The 20,037-nt window shown below is 42.6% G+C and overlaps 1 protein-coding gene across 1 annotated transcript; it reads left to right on the top strand.

Moving 5' to 3' along the window:
• The first annotated feature begins 1,271 nt into the window (after positions 1-1,271).
• On the top strand, positions 1,272-19,048 carry LOC128436589 (insulin-like growth factor-binding protein 4). The gene is made up of 4 exons (XM_053418370.1): positions 1,272-2,197; positions 12,125-12,288; positions 13,651-13,776; positions 15,668-19,048. Exons 1-4 carry the CDS (start codon positions 1,846-1,848, stop codon positions 15,803-15,805), a joined length of 780 nt encoding a protein of 259 aa, XP_053274345.1. The 5' UTR covers positions 1,272-1,845; the 3' UTR covers positions 15,806-19,048.
• Positions 19,049-20,037: the final 989 nt, after the last annotated feature.

The following is a 20,037-nucleotide window of genomic DNA, read 5'->3' as shown; positions in this document are numbered from 1 at the left end:
TGAGTGAATAAAATAAGTTCTAGTTTACTTTTGTCTACTCTCTGGAACAGAGAGTAGACTCGAATAGATGAGCTGGGGTGAAGAAAATACTGAAGGTATTCGACCACAGCCACTAGTAACGTACATATTTATCATTATTTAGCGTGCAGGGCGGGTGAGGAATCTGAGCTCTATGTAACTAACAACACTCACTATAGCACCCACCTGAGTGGTGCACAGCCTTGTAAGGCCTGCGTGCTGCCCATGGCCCGCCTATGGCAACCAGCCACCAGCCTGAAGAAAAAAGCAAAAAGGAAGCCCACTCACAAAGGCATTACAATACATGCTGGGTTTCCATGGCAAAATGGAGGCAAAGGAACACAGAGAAAAAAAAAAGGGATGTTGACCAATAAAAGCCATGATTCAAAACCTTACAGGCTGAGTGGAGGGACTATCTGCACACGCAGCAAACAAGAACAAAGCAACACCCTGATTCACTCTTTCACGATCAGAAACACACATGTAAACTATCTCAGCTCTGCAGCGTTGTTAAAATGTATCCTTTTGATTCCACCGGTGGGAAGTTTTTTTTAGGACCTTTGGGGGCAGGGCAGCAGTGGGGAGGGGGGGGGGGGGGTTAGACTGTCCATTTGCCTTTTAGTAGCAAGAGAGGAAAAAAAGAAAAAGAGATCTGGGGGCAAACATAATTGTGGGTGGGGGTGGGCCAGGGCTGAGGGGAACTGGACTCTGGACGCATACACATACATGCAAAAACACCCATTCACACGCACATAAACACACAATGAGACCCTGTTGAGGGAGCAGGCATGAGCTTGTTTTGTTGTTTGAACCACGTTCCAGCCCCGAGGCACATACATGTGTGCTGGGCATTTGGGGTTAATTAAAATGGAACAGCACTGTGTTTTTGTTTTTTTACTTTTTATGGACCAGAATGCTTCATCAAGTAATCTCCAAACATGCAAATCAATACGTCTGAGCGCCCCTCACATGAAATAAGTTGAACGCGACTGAAGAGAAAAATAATGGCTGGGTGGGGGAGAAAAATAAATGTATTCTGTCTGTGAGAGGGTAATTCAGCTGTTTCTTCTCTAGGTGCACTCAGGATTGAGAGAGGACAAGTGAGGGAGAGTGTGTGTCTGAGTAGGAGAGAGAGATAGAGAGAGAAAGAGGGAGACAGAGGGAGAAAGCTTTAGCCTGGTTTTCCTCCGCTGTGCCTTTCAGCTTCTCTCTCACTGTAGAAAGAGGCGTGACCACGGACCAGTATAAAGTCCAAGGAGAGCCACTCGTGTTGAGCCATTCTCAGGAGCGAGTCCTTTGCACTGCACACAAGCAAGAGGAGGAAACTGCAGCTGTCTCTTAAAACACTGCCTTTTGATGACCTGCTTTGCATTTGGACACTTGTAGACCAGATTTTTTGGTGTTTGAGCAGAGGGTGGGCGAGCAACTCTGGACTCGAAGACAGAGCAAGACTCACCTGAGCACACTGGTGGATATCCTTCCTGCAACTGATCATTCCAAAATAACCAAACCTAGTTCTTATCACCAGCACATTCGCCAGTCGAGCAGATCAAGAGCAGGCTCCAGTTTCTGCGCTGTGAAATTGAATCAGAGGAAACGAAGAGGCAGTACAGCAGAGGCATTGTGTCCCTGCAATTGAAACACTAACCAGCTGAAAATATCAAAGACCATCCTGGACAAAGCGCTCTTCTCAATCCTCCCTTGCTTGTCTAAAATCGGCTGTTGAAGTATAAAGTGATCAAAAGCTGCACGACATTCAGAGAGAGCAGGGAGGCTAAGGGGACCATACACGAGGGAGAAGGACTGTGTGCAGGTGCCAGGGCTGCCATGGTGCCTGGAGGTGGTGTAGCTCCATCCTGCAGGGGCCTGTGGGTGTTCGGCGCCCTGTCGCTGGTGGCGCTGTGCTTGTCGGACCAAGCTATTCGTTGCCCCGTGTGCTCAGAGGAGAGGCTGGCCAGCTGTCGTCTGCCAGACGGCTGCGAGGAGACAGTGCGGGAGCCCGGCTGCGGCTGCTGTCCCACCTGCGCCCTGCCTAAAGCTGCACACTGTGGCGTCTACTCACCCCGATGTGGCACAGGGCTTCGCTGCTACCCGCCACGGGGTGTGGAGAGGCCCCTGCACTCGCTGATGCATGGCCAGGGGGTGTGCACCGACGAGCGGGAGGTGGAAGAGAACTCAGGTGAGAACAAAGGGGTCAGAGTTTGTGTGAACTGAAGGCAAATTCACCTAGTTTAGACATTGTCGGTTATAAAGAGGCTCAAGGAACTAAAACTTTTCCAGAAAGTATGATATCTCTACAAAGGTTTATGTAAAGATGCTCTAATTATCTGCAGCATGTAACAGCCGTCAGCCAAAGCGGACCAGGGTTTACCAAACCTCTCCAACACTTTGCTTTCTCTTTCCGTCTTCCTCTGTGGATCCACGTCGGGCAGACGGGAATATTTTCTGTCTCTGCTGCCTGGGCCTTACCTGAGCTGGGCAGGGTCAGAGTTGGGGGGTGTGACAATGTGCTGCTTGTTTACCCTAATCTCAGCTAAGCCCTGAACCAGAGCATGCACACACACAAGCTCCTCACGCATGGCCTGATGGGAGAGTGCACACAGTCCCTCTGCTGTCTTGTGGATGGTCATTTTGAAAGGGGCCCTGATGTAAGATGCAGCGCAGGCTTCAGAGAGGCCAGCGGAGGAGGTGTGGTCGTTGATGAGGTGGGCGTGTGTGCATGTGAGAGAGTGTAGTGTGTGTGTGTGTGTGTGTGTGTCTGCAGCATATGTCTACACTCTGTATGACTATGTGGTGTGTTAGTGAAGACCATACCTGTTTTAGTGTAGGAATCATTCCTTCGGTTAATGCTTATGCAACACTTACAACTCACTTTCCCAACCTACCTTGTGTATCTCATCATGCTCATGTTAAACTGAAATCCTGCAGGTAGTCATGCAGTGTGGGGAGTGAAATGCATTGTGGTGGCCTCTTTGTGTATGTATGTGTGTGTGTGTAATGGAAGGAGGTAATAAAAGCTGCTGTATGAAATGACTGAAATGGAGTGGGGCCAGTCTGGGGCTATTAGAGCTCTCTGCAATCAGTAATTCACTTGCTGCTCTTTCATGGATGCCACGCCCCCATTCCTCCTATTCCTGCTCCTGCTGCACATATCTAGCTATCTAACTATCCTCTTCTGATGTCATTGTCTCTATCACCCTTTTCTAGGTCAACGTCTTGTCCTCCTCTTTGTTGTTGCATTCCTCTTGCAGAGAAGAAAGTCTGTTTCCACTTTCACACAGTGGGATATCTTAATATTGGATGTCTTATCTGCATATCCAGTTGCAGTTCACTGCTTTGACGTTAACTTCTTTATACTGATGGGACACGGTCTACTGTTTATCTTCCTCTGCCTTACAAAAAGGGTGGTGTTGATTTCCATTATGCCGAATGAGACAACTGTTAAAATGTGTCGCAGACAAGTTGGTTCTTTCATTTGTTCCACATTATCGACTAACTGGCCCGGTTTTGCTCCCACTGAGTTTAGGCTCCCAGACATTTACTGATACTGGCAGTAGGCTATCTGCTCGCGTCAGAACACCAATGATTTGAATCTTCAATGCAGCATCTGTTTTCCCTGGCCCTGGATGCTCCCCTCCCTCCCTCCCAACCCTAACAAGCCTTCAAGTGCATCGCCCACCACGTCCAGCTCCTTCATGAGGATGAGCTCATCGGCACTCTTGCTGCCAGAGCTGAAATGAGAGCCTTCTGCTCTCTGTGCAGGGCCAGCATAGGTTAGGCCCGGCACATAGCGTGACTAAATGGAATCAGAGAGACGGGGAAAGCTGTTTAGAGCATGATAAAAAAGGAGGGCTTGCTTGGCCCACATCTGTCCATCAACACAATTTTATCTTGCATAATAGTCTCCCTGAACCTTATTTATGCTCTTTGATGCTGCACTGTCCGATCAGCTGGACTGGAGCTGGGTTGTATGGCACTGGGGGGAGTCTCTGGTCCTCTCTCCAGGATCCGAGAGCGGCAGTAAATGGAACATTTTGGAAAGGTCCGAAGTTTTGTTTTTGGTGTTCTGTAATCTGAGTGCAGAGTTCTGTCTCCACACTCCTCCTTACCCCTGGAGTCTGTCATAACAAAGCAGGGAAGCTCTGCCCAACAAATCTCACTGTAAATCAATTATTCTGGGCAGCAGCTCAGATCCGCTGTATAAGAATGTTCAATGTAAACTATGGTAGTAGAGGGACAATTATAAAGACATTGGGGAAAGGCGTGGAGCCACTCCAGTCACAAGCAGGAGATTTCCTTTGTGGCGCATTCACTGTACTAATGCATTATTAAACAAGGGGGTGCATCTCCTGAATACATGTCTGACACTGCCCCACTCCTAGCAACAGTGAACATGCTAGATAAAAATAGAAGAGGGTTTTTAAAAACCAAGAGAATTCATAATGAAAAGAACCATGAGGTAGATCCGTCGATCAGATGTGGACTTGACTAATAGTTACATCCTTATGTGACAAATGGCTGTGTTTTCTCCCAACTGTCACTAGTTACTAACTTCTATTTTGAATTTGGGTCAAAACATTAGCACTGTTCTCAAAAACATGTTTATATTATTTATACTGAATTTCCATAGTAACAACAAGCACTATCCAGCATCTTATGTCAAGGTCCAGAACAATGTTAGTGCTTCTTAACAACCCATTCTTAGAAACCCTCTCTAATACTTAGAATGAATCCTCTGTGTGTTGGCGTCTGCTCCTACATTCCAGCTGAGTCTGCCTCAAAATCATACTTAAACGCTTCCATCTGACGTTGAAACAGATATTATTCATAAACCGATACAGATGTCAGATATGAAGTTTTACACCTACAGGCACAGAGTCAGGAGGTGAGCGAATTAAACTGTCAGTGGAGCGAGCCTCAGTCCATCTATGCTCAATTTACCAGATACAGGTCTCTATGAGAGCAGCACGCTAACCTAGATTTTCACTCCTTAGCACATTTAGGTAGATGTGAACTGGTTAAAGATGTGCATTTAGTTTTGGGGTGAATCATATTCTCAAATTTCTTTGAGCAGATGTCTTCTTATGTTGTGTATTTGCTTTCTTTGGGCTGTGCAGCACATTTGTACAGCTGGGGCTCTTATGCAGGAGTAAACCTGATTAGCTAATTGCTGTCCTCTGCGAGAGAGTGACCCCCTCCTGGTGTTGGAGCAGAGAGATCCACAAACAATCCTACATTGTCCTGACCGTGAAACACACTTAATCTGAGAAGGACAGCAATCACCAGGGACTGATAATTCATATTTAAGGCCAGGATTTCACTGATCAAAACCCTGCAGCACTCTGCACCCCAACCTCTTGATGGTGATTATATTGAGAATTGCATTTTCTAAGCACGGATTATTTATAATAATTTTTGCCTTCATATATGATCAAATACTTTATTAGCTCTACCTCATATTCCAGGAACTCACCAGGCATTTTTAAATTATGTATTCATTTCCACTCCTTGGCTTCCACTCAAGAACCTGCTCAAATAATTGAAACAAGAACAGTCCTTTCAAAATTAAGTTAATAATGTGACTCAAAATAGTTTGACCTAATTCACTGCAGATGCAGGTTTCCCTATATTCATAGATCCAATGTACGAACAATGCATCAACAGATGAAGAATGCCTAGGAAAAACCTCAGCTTACTTTGAAATAGTTTACTCACAAGATCTGAACTCAAATACATTAATTGACCCTGAGGTTACAAATGACCTTAACACAGTTCATTTGATAATGTTGGATAAAAGACATGAGTTCAGGCATCTCAGAACTTGCTTTTTCTTTGATTGTTTTGTCAAACAGAAGAAACAAGGATTAAGGATTATGGATGATTATGATTCATCTAGAAGACTTCCTGCTCTATCCTCTACTCATATTATCCCTGTGATCCACACCTGCATGTGTGTTATATCTGGCTTAAAAGAGTTTCAAGCCTTAAGCTAAAATATTACACAATTTTTAAAAGCAGAAACCAAAGCAACCGACCGGTTTTCTTCACCGAAAAATCAAGAGCTGCTTCGGCAGCAGAGTGATCAGGATTTTATACTTGTTTCTGTGAACTTTGTTCTATGGTGGCATTAGTGCAGTAGATACTAAAAAACTGAATCAATAACAGCCAAGAAAACCAAAAAGAAACGTGTACACTTTTAATAATCCTAAGGTTTATGGTTCATAATTATTTTATGCTTCTTCAAGGGTGAATCAAACAGCTGGTGCTGTGTCTTTTTGGATTCAGACTCACAAAAATGTTGTATTTTAAGATGTCTGTTGTATAATGTTTATTATTATTATTATCTGTTTATTTTTTTTATCATAAAGGGAGGTGGCTGGAGTAGTGTCAGGCAGTGCAACAGTAGGTGTCTTGTCCTTGTTTTTCATAGTTGATTCACCTCTAAGGTTTCCTGACAAATAAAAAGAGTTGGCCTCCTTACAACACACGCTGCTAGATTAACAGTGTTCTGAAAACTGCACCGATGATTAACTGCTTCAAAGAAATCTGTTGCCTGGAAATCAGAAGTCTGATACTCTCTCCAAGCATCCAGTGTTGAGTGAAATGTTTGGTAGTAAGCCTAGTTTACTTTTGAGCTGCCAGAATCTCATGAAAACAAGAATTGGTAAAAACCTAAAGTATAAGTCTGGAACATTTATGGGCCTGCAAATTTCAAGATTTGACTGTTCGTTCCTTTTTTTACATAGAGACCAGTTGGCATCTTGGTCATAGCTTGTTTTTGAAATACCACCGCAGTGCATGGCGGGCTTCTCGGAACAACACTGGGTAGTTTCCACTTTAGCTGTGTGTGTTCTCGCGACAGGACTGAGGTTCTCAGGAGTAGGCACAACTCAACAAACACTGGACAGCGGAGCTGAGAGAATCGCAGTGTCCAACAGACACAATCCTGACTCTGTGATAATGTATTACATTATACATACCTACATACATCATACACATCTACACAAGTACCTGTAACCACACAGGGAAGTCACTGCAGGCAAGCCACTGGAGGTCCAAACTTTGTTTTGATTTTCACCTATTTTGAGTTGCCATTGTTTATGGACCCCTATACTTTTTTTTTATTATCATGACCAAAGTTTGTACTGAGTCAAAAAAGTTACAGTTGAGAAATAAACTGGTCAGTGCTCTTATGTAGGTGGAGCCATTTCTGTTATGCTCCCTTTTCTTAGTGAAAATCAAGCCACACTTTGAACAGGGTTTCATTGGACATTGAGTTTGACTGTACCTGTCACAAATAACTTCACTAAGAAGACAGGACGACCTGACGTAGCAGCATCAATGTTGATAAAATATATAACTGATGCCTTGAGTCTTCTCAAGGGCAGCCTTACCAATTGTTTGTTACTTAACTGCAGTTGGTAAGCTCTTCTTCACGTAGACCACAACTCAAGTATAATGGGTGATATATTTATCTTGCTCTGTAAGTGTATGAGTTTAAAACATGCAGTCATTTCATTTAGAAGGGTGCATTGGGGAGGCCGTGGCTTGGGAGGCAGAGCAGCTCGGCTGCTGTTCTCAAGGTTTGATCACTGGTTTCCTCGAACTTAGGCCAAATCCAATATGCAGATGGTGATCTGTTGTGACGACCCCTCAGTTGAGAAGTCAAACAGCAATAACATTAAAAGGGTGCATCTCAGGTTTTGTAGAAGTATAAACCATTGCAAAGCACTCTGCCAGTCTTTCTCAGCATAACTAAATATTTATTTGACGAGGATTTAACACATAATGTTTACACACAACAGTGGAATCTGAAATCTCATGACCCCGTTGGTCCCGTACGTCACTGTTTTACGGAGTACACAGAGAAGGTAAACAAACTGAATCTGTTGAAAATGTAGATGGAATGATGTAACCAGGACAAACTTGTGTGAAGTAGTTTGTCCTGTGACAGCAAATACATTCATCAAAACAGATGGGGCCCGCCAATCAATGATCAAGATTCACAGAAATTATTGCTGCTCACACGACAAGTCCCAAAACTTGACGGATACATTTGCTGGAACATACGGTGGCCCTGAAAGCTCAACGAACGGCAACTTAAGAAAACACATGCAAGTTGACAAAACACCTGCAAAAAGAGAAAAGCGCTGCAAATACCGGAACGAGCTGCAAATAGAGAAACGCGCAGCAAATACCGTAACGCGTTGCAAAAACCCAAACGCGCAGCAAGAAGCCAAACGCGCAGCAAGAAGCCAAACGCGCAGCAAGAAGAGGCCACAACACAACGGAAGTGTTTCCAGGGGACAGCTAAAAGTGATGGACACTGCTGCCACAAAAACGTCCAATACACCATAGAAATTCGGTTCCACACAGGGTTCGGCCACCCGCGGCTCTTCGGCCCCTCTGCAGTGGCTGTACAGTACAATGTTGTGCATATGTTTAGCGAACGCTGAACTTAACGAATCAGTTTTCATATTATTAACGTGAACGTAACGATGAACGTGAGTGAACGTCACGTACATTTTTTAAATCATCACCGTATCAGGCCATCATGAAATACCAGGAGCGGGCGAGTGTGTGTGTGTGTGTGTGTGTGTGTGTGTGTGTGTGTGTGTGTGTGTGTGTGTTTGTGTGTGTGTGTGTGTGTGTGTGTGTGTGTGTGTGTGTGTGTGTGTGTGTGTGTGTGTGTGTGTGTGTGTGTGTGTGTGTTTGTGTGTGTACGTGTGTCCCCCGGCGCTCCGACCCCGCCCACTCACTCGGAGAGAGCCACAGTGAGCTCTGGTCACGGAAGATGGTCCGATCTAGAGACATGTCGTCTTCTCCTGTTAAACTGAATAAACAGCGCTAACAAGCAAGCCCCTGTCTGTGAGGCAATATATTGTCCATAGTGTGCAGGGGTAGGAAACCTCCACTATCAAAAGAGCGAGTGGGCGGGGTCGGAGCCCCGGGACCCGGGACCTATATACAGTCTATGCCCGGGACCGGAGCACTCGCTACACACACACACACACACACACACACACACACACACACACACACACACACACACACACACACACACACACACACACACACACACACACACACACACACACACACACACACACACACACACACACACACTCGCCCGCTCCTGGTATTTCATGATGGCCTGATACGGTGATGATTTAAAAAATGTACGTGACGTTCACTCACGTCACATCGTTACGTTCACGTTAATAATATGAAAACTGATTCGTTAAGTTCAGCGTTCGCTAAACATATGCACAACATTGTACTGTACAGCCACTGCAGAGGGGCCGAAGAGCCGCGGGTGGCCGAACCCTGTGTGGAACCGAATTTCTATGGTGTATTGGACGTTTTTGTGGCAGCAGTGTCCATCACTTTTAGCTGTCCCATGGAAACACTTCCGTTGTGTTGTGGCCTCTTCTTGCTGCGCGTTTGGCTTCTTGCTGCACGTTTGGCTTCTTGCTGCACGTTTGGCTTCTTGCTGCGCGTTTGGCTTTTTGCAACGCGTTCCGGTATTTGCTGCGCGTTTCTCTATTTGCAGCTCGTTCCGGTATTTGCAGCGCTTTTCTCTTTTTGCAGGTGTTTTGTCAACTTGCATGTGTTTTCTTAAGTTGCCGTTCGTTGAGCTTTCAGGGCCACCGTAGGAACAGACATGTGACAATAAATATTTAAGTAGGAACTGGATTGAGCAAATCATACCGTTTTTTGTGCAACAAGTTTGGAATTCTTTCATTGATTGGAAAGGATTTAGTTTTGAGGTGAGGGTTGTTCCTGATTCGTAGTACTAGTTCAATGCCTGTTGTAAACCAGCCTGTTCTCTTGTCCTGTATTAATGCTGTGGAGCTACTTCAGAATTATTCCTTGTCATAAGTGAGTCCTATTAAAACAGTTCAACAATATACTGTCACTTTTATGGTTTGTGTGCTTTGAGCTTTTTATGAACAGTCTGGTGCAAATTAAAGTTAGAACTCTGAGTTCATCCCACCTGGTTTATCTGCAATGAGAGACTGAATTTGCTTCATTACTGTTCCCATGTGAGGTTTAGATTAAAGCTTGATTTCCTTATTTTTTTATACATTGCATGACAGCTATTTCAGAATTTTGTTGATCAATCGACACAATCTTCAGACGCAAGTTCACAACTTTTCAAAACAAAAATCTCTAATTCAGCTCGATATAAAAAATTAAAATTGTGCTTTTAATTTGAAGACAAATTGCCAATCAGGAAGTGATTCTATTAATGTTGTTTCCATTACACATATCAGCACCCACTACACCCTTAAATGGTTGTGTCAGTCCGTTATAGTGAAATAGAATAATTATCAAAATAATCGGGTGGCTATTTTGACCGCGGTTTGACCCAACTGCCGACCACTGCTGAGGATATCAGAGAAAGACATGTCCCCAGACTGAAAGCCCACTGCCCCTACTGACAACTACCTAGTCGTGTTAAGTCGTTTAGATTAAGGGTTTGTGAGATGTGCGATCCACATACAGATAGACAGAAAGACAGACAGATGATGGTGGAAATAGTAGGTGGATGATGAAGGTACATTTACTATAGACTTTTATTTATCTTTGCTGTGCACCTGCGACAGGCAGTGTACAGGGGTTGCTCCGTGGCTGATGTTACACTGTAGGAATCAGATTTTAAAGGCTGCTGGTCCAAATCAAATGAAACCACACAGAGAAGTGGCAACTTCCTCCATGGAAACCAGCAGTGGTAGCAAACAGGACATGCCACCCCTGACCCACTTCGAAGTCACTTTGGCTAACCCTGCGAAAGAGCGTGGAATCGGAAAATTGTGAACTGGCAAAAGACAAGAAAGAACAACTTGGAACGAGGGAAACAGCTGAAACCCTGTTGGCTCTTGTGGAAGAAAGTGCTGATGAGCAACAGCAACCAGACTAAAAATACAAACAGGCAAAACACACTTCCCTCCTAGACAAGCCAAGCAAAGCAAGAGGACGGTCTGTGAAGTTTAGAGAAACCCAGTCACCTTTCAACTCCACTAAATGACCGGTAAAAAAAATAAAATCTTTGGCAGAAAATGGCCCAGGATCAATACCTAAATACAGTAGGGATAGCATAAGCCAGACAGCTCCAGTGGTAACAAAAGCTTGTACTGATTTAGAAACGTGTAAGCATGCCATTATGCATCTTGGACCTGAGAAAAGGGTTTACATAGAGGCTACAGCCCCACCTTCATTGTCTCTTGCCAACAGCAGTTCACTGGATCCCTGGCAGTGGTTCAGTAATCAGGCCGAGAGCAGATAAAAATGACGAATCTGTTTCTAGTTCTTTCACTCCAGTGCTGATCTCTAACATGCCTATAGGTTATGAGCATACACACAAACTCTATCGATCATTTGGCTCATCCGGTGCCTCAAATGAAGCACCTGTATACACACATACACACACACACACACACACACACACACACACACACAGTTATGCCCACTTGTGACAGAGCAAATACCCTCTAACAACCTCCATCTGGCACAATCTGAGGTTGTTGTGGAAGGGTGGGGAATAAGGAGGGAGGGGGGCATTTCCTGAGGAAGCAGCTGGCTGCCTGCAGGGCCATGGAACAGCAGGATTATAGGGATGCAAAGGTGAATGTGGCACAGACCACAATGTACAGAGGGTGGCAGATAAGGGTCAGTAACTTTTTTAAAAAGCCTCAGAGCTCATGGTGTGGCTGTGGTGCGGGAATTGAAGGGTGCTGGGGCGAGAGCTGAGGTACAGATTAACCCCCCAGAGCAGGAATACAGCGCAGTGTCCTTGAGGTTACCTGGCCTAGTTTTTAGCCTACATTTTACCATATTCAGCTGTATGGGATGATATGTAGAAGGACAAGGAGGATAAGCAGAGCAGATCCTGCTCTGTGTCTGTCACTCAGCCAAATAATGCAGATAATGGGTTGTGTAAATTATGCTAACGTCATAGCATTGAGCTGAACTGACCCTCATGCAAGTGACTCTCGATAAAATAATTCTATTATCTAAAACTATTGACGTAATAATTCTGACTGTGTATTGTTCACGTTCTTGATGAATTTGCGGAACCTAAGCATTATTCCTTGCCCTATAGCGATGGACAGGCAGGATGAGATCATCCCTGAGCACCCAAACAACAGCAATATCCGGTGCAGTCCACAAGACAAGCGGTGCATACAGAAGACCCTGGCCCGGCATCCTCTGAAATCCACGAATCAGAGGAGCAACACTGCCAGGGAGGAGACCAAGGCGGCGCTGGTGAGAGAAACAATCTTACATCTTATCAGTTTCACCAGAAAACAACAAACCCAGGCATTTCCTTGTGCAGTACGTGCCTCAGCCCCCGCAGGTGTTTTACATTACGCCTTTATGCTGCCAAAGCCACAAGCAGAGCAGACAGGTTATAAATTGTTAAAATTAGTTATTTACACACTATAAAGTTTAATTGCGGTCTTGTGAAATAAAGTACAGGTGTACATTTACATCATCGTGAAATTCCTGTTTTAAGATAGGAAAGATCATGATCATAACATTCCCATTAATCAGTAACAGGCTGGTTTGACCACATTTTGAACAAAGAATGTGTTGCAGCCATGCACAGCAATTCCACACTCTCTGTCATATTTACATTTATTTGGGCATTTTTGGGGGGATGTTAACGTTTTTACTTTAAAGGGGACATATTATGAAAATTCCACTTTTGAAGTGCTTCTACACATTCATGTGGGTATCTGGCATGTCTACCGTCCCAAAAACTCTGGAAAAAAACATCTCCCAGGATTTGTTGTGGTTCCTCTATGTCAGAAACGATACGCTAGATGGCGTCGAATGGGGTTACGCCCGAAAAAAACGTCATGTTCCAACCATGCCCATGTAGGGAGACTCCCTACATGGCCTTGGACCACCCCCCACCATCATCTCACCGGCTCCGGTTTAGAGGTGTCCCGGGGGGTCTCCGCCTTGACGATCGCCATGTTTATGCGGCCACTTAGATGTCTGACGGGTAGCAGCAGCAAGCTAACGCTAGCATGCAGCGTTAGCTCCGTCTCGCCGGGGAGAGGGTGGAGCGCGAGCCAGGAGCGCGAGCGAGCAAGCTAACGCTGCAAGCTAGCGTTAGCTTGCTGCTGCTACCCGTCAGACATCTAAGTGGCCGCTGCAGATGATTCACAAACCTGCCACAAAGATTCATTCACATTCAATCAATTGCCAAAAAAACACTCACTTCCATTTGCAGATCCTGTGCATTTGAAAACAAAAACAGAGTCAAGTTAAAAACCTGTGTTAACTTGAGTTTCAGGATCACGCCAAAACGAACTTTGACTCAAAAATAAACCATGATGGAACAATTAAAGTTGGAATTTTTTCCAAAACAGTTAATCATATAAAAAAAGAACTCCTTTGTGCAACAAGTTCAACGTGTTCCCAAATAATGAGCACTGGAGGCAATACACTCAGCAGGTAAATTATAGTAACTTGACTTGATTTTTTTTATCTTGCATTAACTTACTCATTATTTTCTTGTTCATTTTGGAAACTAGACAATCCTTTTACATAATTTCATAGACTGCAGTTTTCGTAGGCCACTGTACATATCTATGCACATATTGATTTCTCCCACAGGCTCCGTGTCGTGCTGAGCTACAAAGAGCATTGGACAGACTGGCATCAAACACCCGCACACATGACGATCTCTTCACAATCCCTATACCAAACTGTGACAAGAACGGAGACTTCCACCCTAAACAGGTCTGTCATTTCAAGCACACACTTTAATTCCCATTAAAAAGCCGGCACAAGTTAAAATGCCTATCTCTCTACTTCAAACAATTCCTTTCAAGCTACATCAGCAATGTGTGGGCCAAATCCCAAATCAGTCCTGCAGCCGATGAAATATTGTCTTCCAAGTTCAAGATCAACACCAAAGTGTTTCCAAGTCGCCTGTTAATGCCAGGGTCTTATTTTTCTAAGCTCAAATGAAAAGGGATTTACTTTTCGGAATCCAGAGTTGAACAATGCGGTGAAAGTGGTTTCCCCTAAACTGTTGAACAATCACTTTACTTCTGCTGTGGATGCAATTAGCTTTAGAATGCAGTTACTTTCTTTGTTATTCTGCCTTTGTGAGATTGGGCAACTTTACAGATAAGAGTTAGGGAAAGAGAGAACATAACAACACAGATAAGACTGCTCTGAGCTGAATATGCAATCAAAGCAGCAATCGCTCAGCCAGTGATAAAAAAGGAAATCTCTGCTAAAGCAGCAGTCATCAGGAGTCTGAGTTGTGTTGGTTGTGTAACATGGTTAAAGTATCTCGGTCTGCACAGATTCTCAGGCATCTGTTTACTGTTGAACTAAAGCTGCACTTCAAATATTGGGAAGTAAAGAACAGGTCATGAAGGAAACTAGGAATCATTTCATGGCAGAGTGGCTCTGAGATTATTAACTTGAAGCTTTTTCAAACTTAATCACCACAAAAAAACAACATCTCATGATAAATTTTGCGTTACAACAATTGCTAATAGCTCAGACAAGGAGTCTCAGGATTTCCACAACAAATAATGAAATTACTTGACATACCTTGCATCTTTAAATTCCAGCTGGGCGTGATTTACCTTCACTTAAAGCTCTGTTTATCATTAACATTCTCTTGATGTGGTCTGCTGATAAAATTCCTAAACCTGACCAACTCCAGTCATTTAACCATTTATGCAGGAAAATGCCAAGAGCTGTAAAACAATAAAAATGTCTCAGAGCTTAACAAGCCAGGTCTGATGTCATTTATATGGCCCTGCCAACAGAGCACTGACACACCTCCGCTTAAAAGATAATTAAGCTGCTCTCTAACATCTAACCTAGTTTTCTATAAACCTGCATAAACAGATTCTTCGGAACGCTCTACACGTTGTAGATGAAACAGGGATATTTTACCTAATATCACTGTGTCAAATGTTACAAAATATATTACACATTATTTTTCTTGGATTTATTTACACATCCAGCAGACACAGAGCAGGTTTTGATTGCTCTAATCTTTACTATCTGCTAAAAGCACCACTGTGTTCACCAGCTTGATGTCAACATTGTCAGAGTGGGGGGTGCAGAGTGGATTTTAAGAGCTTTTTTTACACTTTGCTGATGAACTGATGAGGATGTTAAAAGTGAACTGCAACAGTAAAGTTGCAGCAAAGAACCGTAGAGCTGAGGCGAAGTGCAGAGTTGGATGTTATGTGGAACAGTGACCCCCTCCATATTACATTCAGTGATTTGATCCGATAAAATGTTGAGTAGAGCAGCTTGAATATTAGCCCCTGCAGTTAAAGGTAGTGTTGGTCTTTTGATTCTGAAACACTTTTTATCTTATTTGTTGAAATGCTCTTCATGTCTTGATAGTGACATACGCTGCTTCAGAAGAGACGATAGTCGGAGGCTAGTGAGGATGTCACCAAAAAGTTGGCTTCTAGCAGTTTTAGTCAGTGAACTTTCATGTGATTTGGGGGCGTAACTCTGACCAGAGAGCAGATGGGAGGGGGTAGGATGTATCAGATGCATTATTTTAATGTGAAGCCTGTGTGATAACCAACCCTAGCCCCTAAGAAGGTGTTCTACAAGTAGTATATTCTATTGATCTTTGTGCCCACAGTGTCACCCTGCACGTGATGGCCTGCGGGGAAAGTGCTGGTGTGTGGATCAGAAGACGGGCATGAGGCTGCCGGGGCCGTTGGAGCAGCGAGGGGATCTGGACTGTCACCAGTTAATGACTGCCACCCTGAGGGATTGAGGAGTGGGGTGTGGCAGTGGGGTTGCAGGACCAGCTGAATTCTACTGCTGCTTATTAGTAGAACTATATGAGGAAAGGACTTCGCCCTAGAGCCTCACTTCAACGAAGGCCAATGGTACTTGACCTTGCGCAACAAAAAGGAAACCATTGACTTGAGTTCTTTTGCTATTTTGTTTCTGTGTGTGACAGTTTTTTTTATCTCTGAGTGTTTTAAGCACTTGTGTATTGTTTCTACTTTGTGAACCTAAGGCCGATAGTCCTTAGACTGGTGGCCGAAAATAGGCCCTTCCAGAGATAAGAGATGTAGTTGTGATATTTGTTAGAGAAGAAAAGATGTTGTTTTCTCTAGTCTAACTTCAGTGTTGTATTGTTGAATAGTGACAAGAAAATGCATCAACCCGAGCAGAGACCTGAGAGACAACAGGAGCTGTTCATATTTGTTTCATTCTTTCTGGAGCCACTAGATCAGCTTTAATTACTGCATCAGCACAATCCAGAGAGGTTCTCAATTAAAGGACTGTGTACTACTTTATTCACGCAATATGTGTAAATTGTTGTAACTTACTTTATTGTCCTATATTTTGTAAACCCCACCCATCTGGTAAACTGGTCAAAATAAACAATCAAACAAGTTTACAAGCACAAAGTTTAGTTTAGAGACAACACAAGAGTAGCAATAATACATATTCAATCAAAAAAGAAAGAGGGGAAACAAAGAATTGCATCAACCGCCTCTCTTGAATTATCATATGATAAACCATAGCTCTTCACAACATGGAGACCAAAGTGAAAAGTGACACTCAAATGAAAAACTGTATCTTTAAAAAGCCTGGAACAGATCTGCTTCATCATCCTGTGGTTAACTCTGCGTACCCCTTTAGTTTGAGACAAGGCTCTCTCCAGTAAGAGGACTGGCAGTGTAGCTGGGCTAGAAACTCTGTACACTGCTGATAGGATAATCTTATTTTTCCAGCTGGTGCTAAGATTCCAGTGTGACACTCATGTTTGAATGAAAGTGTTTCAGCATACAGGACTTCTCTCCTAACAGACTGCTTGGCAGATCTTTGGTGGTGCTATACACTGATTGTGCCAAAACAGAAAAAAAATATGGCTTCTGCACTTTTTTGGGCATTGTTTAGGATTAAAACAGAAGACAGACATTTTCAGGAAGTGGTGCAATTAGCATCACCAAGTGTGAGGGGCACCTCAATGTATGACCATCTGAATAAGTCATTGACAAAGGCCTTCCATGTGTGATTTCATGTTATTGTCAAAATTTGAATGTAACATCCCACATTAGCTTTGCACTATCATTACAGCCACTGCAGTAAATAACAGGCATGATGTCTTTAAAGAAAACAAGCAGAGTGTAATAACTTGTAATGAATTTGGGGGCAGCAACGCAACATGTAGAGAACATGAAGCTTTGAATAGAGGACTCTGGTGTAACGGTAAAGAAAGGAATGATCATAATGACCCTGCTCTGTTAATCTGTCAATGTTAGTTAAGAGGCATCATAATATCATCTATGGAGAATCACACTAATCATTAAATGAGTGACTAAGCAATTCCTCAAATGTTTTATACATCACAGGAGAAGCTGGTAGTACTCGTATAGCAATTCGATTGTACTGGTGGAGTGCAGTACATGAACGTAGCAGGTTTAAGCTAATGCTGGTGTTTGTCATCACCAGCTATGAACAGCCTGCTCCATCTGTTCTATGGGACACTTTGGTTATTATTGATTACTACTGGTGATATCTGGGCCTGAATTCACTGGAGAAGAGGAACATCCCCACACAGAACAGAAAAATGACAACCTAACAAATCCTTAGCGTGCAGATTGCAGTATAATAATATCAGATAATTTGAAATCAAATAGACGACCACACTCTGATTTTACCTCAATATAAGTTAAGCTTTAAATATGACTGTTTGAGCACAGCATCCTGAGGGAGTTTTTTTTGGTTCCACACAAGAAATAAGTAAAGTATCACAGAAATTATTATTATTATTATTATTATTTTTGTTATCATTTGTATTATTTCTCACATTTTTCCATATTGAATCTGCTAATCAAAATGCACTAGTATATCCATAGTCAGAGAAAAGGAGCGGTTGTAAAACTTTCAGGTGTAAAAAGTAGTCGCTCTCTACCCAGCTGTTATGGATCACCTCATCCTCAAACGAAATTTGACATGTGGCCTGTTGCCACCAGTCAGAGGTTGTCTATGATGTTTTTCAGTGTATCCTGAAGGTACTTGAGGTTGTGAGGGTGAAATTCTAAAGAATTAAATCAACCCTCTCCTATTTGTACCCATAACATTTTAAGTGCACTTTTTTGCTACAAAACTTGTGTAAAAAATTGATAAATGTGAATAACAAACTACTTACTTTAGATTCACAGCCTGTAATGTTTAATCATAACATACAACAATTATCCAAGGTAACCTAATATCAATAAGAACTCCACACTTGGTCCTCAATTACTAATCAAACTGCATACGCTAGAAATGTAATCTAATCATTAAAGCCATGGTCAATTTATCACCTTTGCTGGAGACAAGGCATTATCACCTGAGGAGCGGTTTGACCTGTCATTAAAGAAGAGATGTATCCAAAGGTTGTTCACTACAACACAGCCAGATAGAGAAAAGGATGGCCTGAGTGGAGAATCATTGCTCCAGTTTAAAAGATATCAAAAACCAAATGATTCCTGTGACCCCAAAGTATCTGGAGACTTCAATATTCATTCAGTGAACTGCATGCACACATCAAGGTTCCTATCCAATCTTATCATTCATCATCTAATGAGGTGTAACTAAACACATTCAACCATGCTACTCTGTTTAATAGTCCTAATCTTTGAGAGATGGCTTCGATTTTGTAAAGGCCTACCTAATGACATAAACTGTGTGTTTAAGCTATAGCTATTGCTTGATTTTTAACTTTGCTGTACTGACCTGTAATTGCATTTCTTGAGAGTAGACTGTTCCACTTTGCCTTTGATATTATCTGTTCATGTGTAATGTTTGCATGCATCCAAATGGACTGGGGTTAAGAAAAGCTGAGCTCTTGTGTTCTTGTCCAGAGCAGGACTGTCACAGTATATTCAAACACTGAAGTGATCAAAGAACTGAAATATAGATCAACCAATGAAATAATCAATTACATTGTAAATGTTTACCTGATGAAAATATATACATTGTAAAACATCAATTAAAACACTTGAAAAAAGGTCAACTTTGTTGCTTTTATTATTCGTAGCTGTAATGTTTGTAGTATAGATTTTAGTTTAATGCAATATGTCAGTGCCAGCATGTACAATAAGTTGGCCAATGCATTGCAAGAAGCTGTGGAAAGGACAAAAATATGTTTTGAAAAGATGGATGTGACTGTCCGGAATGTACAGAAAAAGGGTCCTTGTAGCCTGTTTGACACAAACCGGTACAACATTGCAGGAAAATTGGCCAAGTGCCGTTAACAAACTATTTTAAATGTAAATTAAACACTACTTCTACGAAGTTTTGAATAGTTTATTGTAGTTCTAAACCTTTAAACTGGAGTGTGGGACTTTTACATATAAATTATCATTTGTTAAAGTGTCACACTTTCCAAACAAATTCACTAAATGCTGACATTGGAATCATTTCCCCTGAGAATGGGCCCTAAATGGGGGGTGTGAGGCATTGGGCATGGTGCCCTTCAGTAATTGAATATTTGATTACATTAGTCCTCACATCCCCTTTGTTTTCACTTCTTCTGTGGCTCCCCACCCTGGACAGCCCGGTCCACCACAGCAGCTCTAATTAGAATGAGCCGAGACCAATAAGGCTTTCATTTCAAATATAATATAATTTAACAAGTATATAGTGATACAAGGGAATTGCTATCATTGTAAGTCATGCATAGCACTACCAAAGGTGAGGATTTGTTTGAGCAAGTTGTTTTGGAAAAAAAATTGATAGAAAAAAGGTTTCCCACCCCTAGTTTAAAACTTACTGTTCGAGGTAAGTGTTTGTATCGTTCAACCGGATTGTGTTCCAGGATACGCTCCACCTCTGAATTAAAATGATCTAAATCTTTTTGAATACTTTGAGTTTATCCGTCTACCTCTTGCTTTTATCAAGGGAGCTTTTGAAGTCTCTTATTAAGTTTGATCTAAATCTCTTTTTCAGCTTTTTAGACTGTTGTGTCTTTATGTTTGTGATGGTAGAATCCTGTCCCGTTTG

Source organism: Pleuronectes platessa, chromosome 3, assembly GCF_947347685.1.
Source record: "Pleuronectes platessa chromosome 3, fPlePla1.1, whole genome shotgun sequence".
In the NCBI taxonomy this organism is placed as follows: Eukaryota; Metazoa; Chordata; class Actinopteri; order Pleuronectiformes; family Pleuronectidae; genus Pleuronectes; species Pleuronectes platessa.
Note: the sequence above shows the minus strand (reverse complement) of the source record. Positions and strands in the feature narration are given on the sequence as shown.